Source organism: Hibiscus syriacus, unplaced genomic scaffold (genome assembly GCF_006381635.1).
Source record: "Hibiscus syriacus cultivar Baekdansim isolate YM2019G1 unplaced genomic scaffold, ASM638163v2 tig00116997_pilon, whole genome shotgun sequence".
Classification (NCBI taxonomy): Eukaryota; Viridiplantae; Streptophyta; class Magnoliopsida; order Malvales; family Malvaceae; genus Hibiscus; species Hibiscus syriacus.
In genome coordinates, this window is record NW_024063513.1 from 5732135 (window position 1) to 5742698 (window position 10564).

Below are 10564 nucleotides of genomic sequence, written 5' to 3' on the forward strand. Positions count from 1 at the left end.
ATTTTAAATTATATCCGATTTTCATGATTTCTCTCTCTCTTAAACTTGTGTTTTGTCTGTTTTAGGTTGTGTTTGGTGGGAAGCAAGCAACGAAAGAATATCAAGGGGAAGAAGAAGAAAAAATGTGAATTTTGCTGTTATATAAAATAATGAAAATCATTGCACGCCATGGATTAGGACAAAAGTAAAGTAAAAGTAAAAGCAAAAGCAAAAGCAACTTTTGCTCAACAATCCACCAAGCAACAGTATAAAACATAAGCCAACAACATCATCATTTTGAATATTTAAAAGCAGTAGCGTAGTTTTTCGTTTCAATCTTTAAATTTTTTTTTCTGCAAAAATAAACAAATATCGGATGAGCATGCTCTCCGTAATTGGTAGGAGAATTGCATAAAAAATTCGAATATTTGATTTTACGTAAAAAAAATATTTAAAATAGGATTTGGGAAAAATTGGTTTTTTAAATCAGATCGAATATTTTAAAACCGGATAGTATAACCGGTTTGGGAAAAAATTAGACGACCGAATTTTTTATCGGATTAAAAATCGGTTTGAAAAAAACCGGATAAAAAACTGATTTTTTATCCGGAAAAAAATCCGGTCTGGGGTTTAAAAAATTGGATGATAGGATTTTTTTACCGGATTAAAAACCGGTTTTTTAAAAAAAAAACCAGATTTTTTCAAACCGAAACCGATTACACTGGTTACATCATCCGGCCCTCCAAACCGGTTATGATCCGAACCGGTTTTTTTATAAACTGATTTTTTGGCTTGGTGAAAAAACCGAATCGATTTTTATCCGATCCAAATCGAATTTAAATCCGGCTATCTGCATGTAAATTTTATAGAGTATTGTTAAAGAGTACTGTTAAAGAGTACTGTTAAAGAGTCCAAACTTGAAAGATAAGCACTACAAAGAAAAATATAAAACCTATAATAAAATTGATTTGATAAAAATTGAAGCTCAAATGTAAATTTTATAGAGCTTTTAAAATCTCCTAATTATTCTTTCTATCTAATGTGATTAGACTACGAAATCTGCTTTTTTTGGAGGCTGGTATCGAATGAAAAAAAGAAGCTTTGATCCGAATGTATAAAGAAAGGAGAAGTTTTCTTATTTTTCATTTCATATTGTTCACGGATTCAATCAGAAAGTAGAAACGATTAGCATTGCCAAAGCCATAAACTCCACTGAAACTTGCACAAATCCAAGGAACACCACCCATCATATTCTTATATTTAACTTACCAAATTTGAAATATAAGCAACATATATGTATATTCCAGCTGCAGCACTCTAGTCTTGAAGAAGAGCTCCTTCTTTCTTCCCTTTCCTTGTCCTCCTCCTCCTGCTAGTTCCAGCTTCACGCCTAGTGTTCCCATCGCTATGAATCAACGGCACATCGTTCGCTTCCTCGCTGTCGTCCTCCGTGGCTATACGGATGCAATAACATCGTTCTAGTGATGCAAAGAAAGCAGTCGCCACTCCATTGATGAACCATATAGCCACACCATCAAGCTTTCCGCATGCGGATGGCGTGGAGCCGCGGCCGGCAGGTGATGAGGACTTCACCGCACTGGCCTCGACGTCACTTGATCCAAGGTTGAAGAAATCGGAGCAGTTGCTAGTAGAACTGGAGGTAGTAGTCGCTGCCATGAATTTGGCAATGAGAAAGCCTTGAAAGTAACCACACACACAGAGAGAGGGTTTGGGTAAAATTGAAATTGTAAATTTATGATACTTGTTTTAATTATTACTATGATAAGTCTAATTCCTACATATGCCCTTAATCCATTGTGGAATTACAAGTGTGCCTTGTTAACTAAGTACTAACAGTCTAACATGACTGCAGCCTCAAAAGGAGAGTTACTGTTAGGTAACTTAAATATTTTAGTTTACAATTTCTTGATATATCTCTTAATTTTATATTTAAATAAACTAATCTTTTTCAAAATATTTTTTCGTATTTTTTTTAAATAAACGTTAAATACTTATGAAATCCAAATGTAGATGTAAAGTTAATTTCTATTATAGTTCCAAATTATATTGTCTTCATTTACAATAATTACAAACTAAAATATAAAAAAAATATTCAAATATACATTGAATTTTCATATAATTTTTAGGTACATTAAATTTTCATATAATTTTTAGATTTAGAGTGAGAGTACGGATCTAATTAAAAAAATGATGATACAGAAATAATTAAAAAAATTAAAGTTTTCTATAGCTTTTGAAATTATGAAAACAAATTATTTTATTTTATTTTAAAAAATTATGTAATCATTTCAAAAAAAAAATATTTATTCATAGTTGGACACATGTCATGTACTGATAAAAAATTAAAATAATCACATATCATTCTTATTTCTTCACTTTTAAAATGTAATTAAAGAAATTATCCTCTCTCTCTTTTTCAAGAAATAATTAATTTGTTCATTTTTAAAATTGACATAGACTTAAAGAATGTTAAAACTAAAATGTTTAAGTTAACAAACTATAATTTTAAAATTTTGAATCAATATATTCACATTTAAAAATAGAAGGACTAAAATATTGTTTTTATAGTAGATAGGTTAAAACGAACGATTAAATATAATAAAGTGATTAACATTAAAGAATAGAGTAAAATTGTAATTATAATACAAGAATTTCCAATAAAATTTAATCGATAAATTTATAATTAAGAATTGAGAACACATAAAAAATCTTGAGAGAATATATATTTTTAAAATTAAAGATTTTATACATTTGAAATCATTTAGAATGACACCTTATAAACTTGCTAAGGGGATTGAAATGCCTAATAATTTAAATAAACAACAAAGTTTTGTTTTTATTAAGTTAGGCGACACCATAAAAGATGCACATAACGACTGCTCTCTTTGCTTAAGCATAACAATTGGGGCAGACGAGGAGTCTGCAACGGAGCAGGCCCCCATGGTAGGGTTCTCTAATTAAGTAATCTGCTCCATGGCACTTGCCTCTTCCTTCACCGTGTTTGATTCGCACACGATGACCTTTTATTGCCTTTGCTAATGTCAATACTATCACCAGTGCCCTAACAAAATTGATATTTATGTGAACTGTGGAGGAGTTGGCAAAGAAGAGTGCTTGATGAGAAGGACCCTTGCTGCTCATGTGGAATATATTTATATTCAAAATCACAAGCCATGAGGAGAAAATAGGACTATTCAGTTCAATTCTAAAAAAACATAAATAAATCTGTATATGTTCATGTTGGGATGATTTGTATAGACAGCTTAGCTAATTTAGCGCGACAACGAATGCCCACACCGAGGTATACAGCAGCCATGGAGATATTGGGTATGCATTTGAATGATGCTAATGATTTGGAGGAAAGTATATTTGTGTCCCAAAGACCAATGACGACAAAAATGAACTTCATGAACCTCAATAATTGTACTTCAAAAAAGTAAATTATAGACTGTGTTCCTAATCAGGTCCATTTTATTTGTACCAGACAAAAATATGCAATCGGATTACAAGCAAATTCAGTAAAAGTTCAACTGTATTTCCATGAAGAGACTGGACAAATCAATTCAAGCAGGTAATAGAACCCTGCTGCCCTCCAAGATATGTAAGTACAAAGCAAGACAAATGGTGACATTAACAGAAGGCTTTGCACCAGCATATCTTATAGCATTCAATCCCCTTTGCACAACCTATTTATTGACAACTTGAGTGCTTCTTCTCAAACCATCCAAAAGTTTGCACAATATAAACTCCACCACTATGGACCTAATTGTTTCAAAGGTCACCCTCCCGGTCGCATCAACCACAAGCTTCCTATTGCTGGGAATTGCCGGGGTGGATGAGACCTTATCAACCCACCCACTATTATCAAATGAGCTTCCTTCTTCAACTCCTCCTGAAAGTGCTTCATTTTCGAAACCGTCTTTGTTCGACCTGAATCCACACTATGATTAAGAATTGAACTCAAATTCCGGTTCGAGTTTGAACTTGTTAGCATTTGATGTGTCGTTTTCACCAGAGTTGCAACAGCACCATTACTGACGGGACCAAAATTTCTCTCACATTGTTTTGATGCCTCGGATTAGTCATCCCTGCAAACATCTCATCATATGCATTTATATCCTTGTCAAGATATACTGCAACAGCGGTACTTACAAATCTTTGTACGCAGTCGGCGGTTAGCTCTTTAGACTTAACATCATAAGCACGGTAATCCATTTGGGCATATCAGATGGACCGCCGTTGCTGCTCGACCCATTAATTCCTCCACCATTTGAGTAAAATCCCAGGACCAGATTCCACGGAAAGTTGCCAACCACAACAGATGCAAAACCAGTGCCAGCATTAGAAAAGATCGTATCCAATACCCTGTCAGTAAAGCTGGAACGCCCTGAGCCCGTTTCCAGTTCAACCCCATTCCCTGCTTCTAACTTGTAACCTCTTAATATTAGAAATTTTGGTTTCTAATATTGATTCATATAATTTATGTAATTGATAATTACTGTTGTTGTACACATGGAGATGATTAATGTAGAATAGAGGAGACAATTATTGAGTGTAAATCTCTCCATTCCATACTGTGAAAATATAAGTTTCAGTGATGTTATAGGTAACTAAAAAGTAAATGGGTCTTTCGGTTATTTTGACCGGAATTAGTTTTTTAAAAGCTCAAGTAACAGACAGTTTTTTTTCAATGCTCTCTCTTTTTTTCTCTTAAAAAGAAAAACAAGAACGCTATTTATTTTGGGTTCTGATTCTTTCATCAATATCCAATCAAGTCTTGATATCATCACAAGATAAATTGAGGATTATACAGTATTGAGATTGGATAACATTTATTATTTCTTGCTTTTGGGATATTCGACTATCATAATGAAATTGTCAGGTAAATTTTCATTTATTTTACTGTAATTCTTAATAATTATGTCATGAGCTTGATTTAATTACCCTATCAAGATCCTTGTATGTTAATTGCTTCCGCATGCAAGATTAATTGATTTTAACATTTGGCGTTAGAGCCAAGTTTGATGGGAATTAAATCACCAATTTTAGTTTCATAAGAAATTTGGGTATTTTTTTATTAAAGGTTTCATAAGAAAATTGAAAGAAAATTGAGTATTTTTCTTATTAAAGGTTTCATAAGAAATCTTAGTATTTTCTTATTAAAGAGTAAATCGACAATTGATTATGATATTGATGTTAAATTGATTGTTAATTGATAAGGAACAATGATATGATCCCAGTTTAATGGTGAATGGCGTTGTCGCGGCAAGTGAAGTTGTCATGGCAAGTGTAGGATTACATCAAATGATTTTGGATATGATTTAAATCTTTAATATTTAGTGAGTGCGTTAGTCACCAAAGTGGCCTACTTGAAATTCATGAAATGATTTATATTATGTTTATAAATGTTTATTTAATGTAGCATCATAAATGACATTTAAGAATAATAAACATTTATAGTTATTAACATGTAGTTATACGATTACCCAAAAGTAGATCTTACTTATGGTTAATAACAATTGAAGTAGGTTATAAACTTTGTTTAATTAATGTATAAGTTACATCCAAAGATGACTTGTATGTTAAAGTAAACTTAATGATTGACCTTATATATGCTATAAGAATTATGCATGTTTGATTATTGTTGGTTGTGTTTAGATCTAACCCAAAGGTGAATTTAAATGCAATATTTTGGTATATGTTATAGTCTGAATTGTGGTTTAAATTCAAAACAATTAATATGTAAGAGGTAAATGTTTGCAGTGGTCTGTACTATGTCAAATATGACTGTCAATTGTATAAAGTTTAATGGGCAGAACTATGATGATTGGATCGAATATGTCAAGCTAAATGCTGGCCTTTTGGGACTCGATTTAGCTCTAGTTATGGATGAATTCACTAAATCGACCGATACTAGTCTGGAGGCAGACAAGAAACTGTAGGAGAACTGAGAAAGATCGAATAGGCTTATGATGAGCTTTCTTAAGTTTAGCATAACGCCCAACATTAAGGCTTCCCAGCCCAAGACAAATAAGCAACACTTCTGTTCTTGAACCAAATTATTGGACAAATAATTACCATAAAAAGACAATTTAGCTCAAGAATTGAAGAAAAATCAGATGGCCCTTCCAACCATCTACTTCTATAATGTTTATTACAGTTGATCAAACCTCATCTTTATTACATAATCTTTAACAGAAAGATTAAAAAATACATGAATTCTCAAAGTTCTAAGAAGGGAAATTTTAACTTTACAGATTTTCTGTACAAATCTTGTATCCCAATCAAATAAAACTAAGAAAAAGCCGGTCTCGATGTTTATAACTCCTTTTACATGCTGTCTATGAACACGGGCAATAGTACTTTGACATTGCGCTTCTTTCCATTCAAAAATCCTTGCACAATCAGTCAACAGGACAACACACTATTAACACTTGATTGATCACTTATCATATTCAAACGAGCTTCCAAGTTCAGAGACACCTTTGGCACCTTTAACCAATTGCCCTGCATCGATGATGCTGTTGGTGTGTCCATCATTCCAGAAACTAAACAACCTTTTGGCTCCATCTTTGATCCAACAAGCAAAGCTTACGCCCAGCTGAATCAAATCACAGGTTTATGTTTTAGAAGTTTCAAGTCCTTTTGAAACTAACTTAGACTTTGCACGGGTGCTATCCTCTTCGGAATCCTCAAGATCACTGAAAGAAATATTTTCCACATCCTCCAGACAAAGTGCAGCCCCATTATGAACACCAAGTTCAGGACCCTCATCTTCTGGCCAATCAATCTCTTCATCATCAAAGTCTGGAATCCATATTTTTGAGGGTGGACCGACCGGAGTACCCTTATCCTCGGCATTAGACACCTGCTTCTCCTCGACAACAGACTTGTCTACAACTGGCATCTCAACACTTTCAACAGGATGCTTATCGGTCTCATAACCTGTTGGGAAGCTAGATGCCTCTTTAGAAGCATAGGTCCGAGGTGATATGGTTTCAAAAGCAAAATAATTGGAGGAAGGAATAATATAATTGCGCACTCTACTATGACAGTCTTCGTGGGAAGTGCTTCCTCCGTACCAATCAGTTTCAGGGATTGTTTGCTTTTGCAGCTCCTTCATCCACAACGATCTAGCTTCCCTTACCTGCCAGCAACAAATTAACCACCAAGAAAATTAATCAACATTCTGCATGTGAGCTTCATAAGTGCTGAATTACTGTACTGATTACTAATACCGTGAACAATAAGTACATAAAGTATATCTCATGAAAAACTACACTTATGGCAAAGAAATCCTAATTGTAATTCTAATAAACCATAAGAACATTCCATGGAACTGTATGAAATGACATGATACTTTACCGGGCATGTAACAAGTTCAACTAAGATTGAGAAGTTATGAAGAATCCTTCACCAGTTTGGAAGACGAATTTGTAAGCACAACCTTTTTGACAAAGTGGAGAGAAATATTTTTTGAAGGGAAAGAATGGAACACTTTTCTGACATCTTTGTACATCAGATATAACCCAGGACCCACGGAAACCAAGCCATAAAAGGGTTGATTAATCTAGACAAAAGCATGCATGGCAGACTTTCCGGGGGCTCGGCAAACTAGCAGACAAGTGACAAACTCTAAATATTACTTATTGCAAGCATTAACGATAATCATTAATCCGTGGAATAAATTAACTAGGTAGTAGGTGCAAGTGTAAAAAGTGGATATCATATTTGAGAGTTGACGCAAGGACTATGTGCAAAATTAATAAACTTCTAGAAAAAGGAATTTCATATCAATTAGCAAACTTTGCAATATCTTCTATTCCCATATTTATTTATCTTCAGATTTAAAAGTTCAAAATCTAAAATTGTAACCTCAACCAAGAAAACAAAATGAGAAAACAGAAACAGATATCAGTTAAACGCTCAAATAGGGCTCAATATTATCAAAGTCCCTTAGATGATACTTTCCTGTCGAAGAAAAATGTAAATAGCTTCACAAAGTAATAAAAGTCTTGGGCCTCTTAAGATATTATGCTTAGGAGAAGTCACTTACCTGAGGTGTAGACAGAACGTCAGCATCAGCCTTGTTAAGTCTTGAATGCAGGAGAACAAAATAAACTTTCCAGAAGTAACCGTCACTCATGTGGCACGGACAAAGTTCAATTCTCAGAGCTGCTAGTCTCGGAGCAAGATATTCAATAGCCATGGCATGGGCTCGTTGGGCAGCCGACATGTCAAAATCTATAACAAGGAAACAAGAAAAGACAAAAGCTCGAACTCTTATCGTCATTTTAGAAACCTAAAAATAATAAATCGTAAAAATAATCAAATGAAACAGCAAAAAATTACAATCAACATAAGCTAGACCAAAAGGCAAAATAATACAGGATAATGTGTTGGATTGAGTAAGGGTAACATAATCAATCTTATGCATCTAAAATTGCAGTACAGATGCCGGATCTTGATCAACTTTGCAAATAGAAATATAGGTTTTCAGCTCAATCACTTGATGACAGAATCACACACTAATGTCAAGGGCAGGAACCACAGACACACACTCAGGACATTAACTAAATTTACTTTTAGTTATAATCAATCATCTCCTTTCTTTTATGATCCGGAATCATTGGCTTATGAAGTCAACTATGAAAATAATGATAGCATCAATTTGGCATTTTTGCATAGAGAGAGTTTAGAATCCAAACTACTCAGTGTTCAATTGAAGTTGAAACAAGTTGAACATTTTGATCAGTTGAGCTGTAAAAACTGATCTGAAAAGCAAGAATTTGGGGGCAGAGCATCTAGATAAACAACCAAATTGTATTACTATACAATGAGATCAAATTTATCTATGACTAACGAAGAAAATTGCCATCCAAGTCTTCATCAGGATCAAGAGAGAAATCCAACCACGTTTCTGGGTGATGAGCGATATTTCTGGCAAACGCCAATACCTCATCTGTGATCCCAAGCACATCGAACTCCTGATCCTCTTCCTCCTCAATTCCATTTTCCATCTCGTACTGTTCCTGGTTTTCCTCCTGTCCAAACGGCAAATAGTCCGATGCCATCTTAGACAACGTTCCCCCGATCTCAGCAAAATCGTCCCCAATCCCCACAATTGCCGCTGAATCAGGTGGATCATCTTCGTCCCGTGAGATAGATCGATCCGACAGATCAGAATGATTCAAATTAGTGGATGATCGATCATTTGATTGGCCATTCAATTGCGTTGACGATGGAGGCGGTGGCGGAGCGAGAAAGGAAGCGACACCGAAGAGTTGTCCCGTTAGGCTATCTTTGAGTTGGGTTAGAGCTTCTTTGATGCCATGAAGTTCGTCCACTTGTTGAGGGGACAGCGATTGTTGTTCCTCCTTCGCCTTGGTTTCCTCGTTTGTAGGTGCCGATGATTGAGACACGCGGATTACGTCGTAGTTTTTCCCAGCCCTTGAAGCAGCCGATTCTTCGTCGTCGTCGTCGAGAGTGAGGGAATTCGCCAATGACCGAGCTAACCATGACATTCTTCCTTATTTTCCTTCTGTATATATATATATATATATATTTTTTTTTTGCCTTTTGGATTTTTAGGGTGGGAGGGTGAGGAAGTGATGGATGGAAACTTGAAAGCTTGGCTTGTTGGTTTAAAAAGGGTAGCCTTACTGTTGTTAAATTACTTAATATAAGAGTAGCGACAATCCTATGGTGATTGGACCACTAAAAGCACAGGTAGGGTCTGGGTTTATCATCCTAATTATTAATGCCGCGTAAACATAAAGAGGTTTGTGTGATCCTGTTCCGTTATGTCTTGAGAGAGGGAATCTTCCTTTTTCCCTTCCCTTCCTTTTTCATTTTCTATCAAAACAATACCTCGACAGTTTGTATTTTACTTACGAAATAGACTGGGCTTTAACCCTACCTCCTCTTTTTGTGGGCTTTTCTCCACTGCCTTACTTATTTTTTCTAATGCTTCATTGGGTCAACAAAAATCAAACCATTTTGATCTTATTTCATCTGAACCCAAAATTCGGCTCACAGTGTAAAACCTAGGGCTGGCTTTGCATCTATAATCACCCATATTTAATAAATTAATGAACGAATTCATTAAATGACTTAATAGTTAAAATAAATATGATTTATTTTAAAAACTTTAAATACGTATAATTATATATATATATATATATTAAAAACTTCAAATTCGAATATTATATTTATTTCTAAGACAACTATATTAAACCAAAATATTAAATTAAATATTAAGTGGAACCTTAGTTATTGTTTTTGTAAATATAATATATTTGTAATCAAAATAAAAATTAGTATCTCAAAAAACCCTATAAATAATGTAAATTTTATGTATTCATACCAACCACGTCTGCATGGTATGTGTTGCTAATTGATTAAGAAAAATGTCTAATAGATACAAGAGTAAAAACCCTATCCATTTTTCTCTCAAAAATATTTAAATCGTTTATCTTTTTTTTCATTTTTGGTTGATAAAAGGTGACATCAGCCTCTGTGCTGATTGTCGATGTCGATATTTCTAGTTTTTCCTTTAATTTCT

The 10564-nt window shown here is 34.2% G+C and overlaps 1 protein-coding gene and 1 pseudogene across 1 annotated transcript; both read right to left on the minus strand.

Moving 5' to 3' along the window:
- Positions 1-3487: 3487 nt before the first annotated feature.
- LOC120194506 lies at positions 3488-6570 on the minus strand (annotated as a pseudogene).
- On the minus strand, positions 6172-9616 carry LOC120193906. The gene is made up of 3 exons (XM_039196331.1): positions 8876-9616; positions 8057-8244; positions 6172-7147 (listed from the first exon to the last, which is right to left on the minus strand). Exons 1-3 carry the CDS (start codon positions 9522-9524, stop codon positions 6620-6622), a joined length of 1365 nt encoding a protein of 454 aa, XP_039052262.1. The 5' UTR covers positions 9525-9616; the 3' UTR covers positions 6172-6619.
- Positions 9617-10564: the final 948 nt, after the last annotated feature.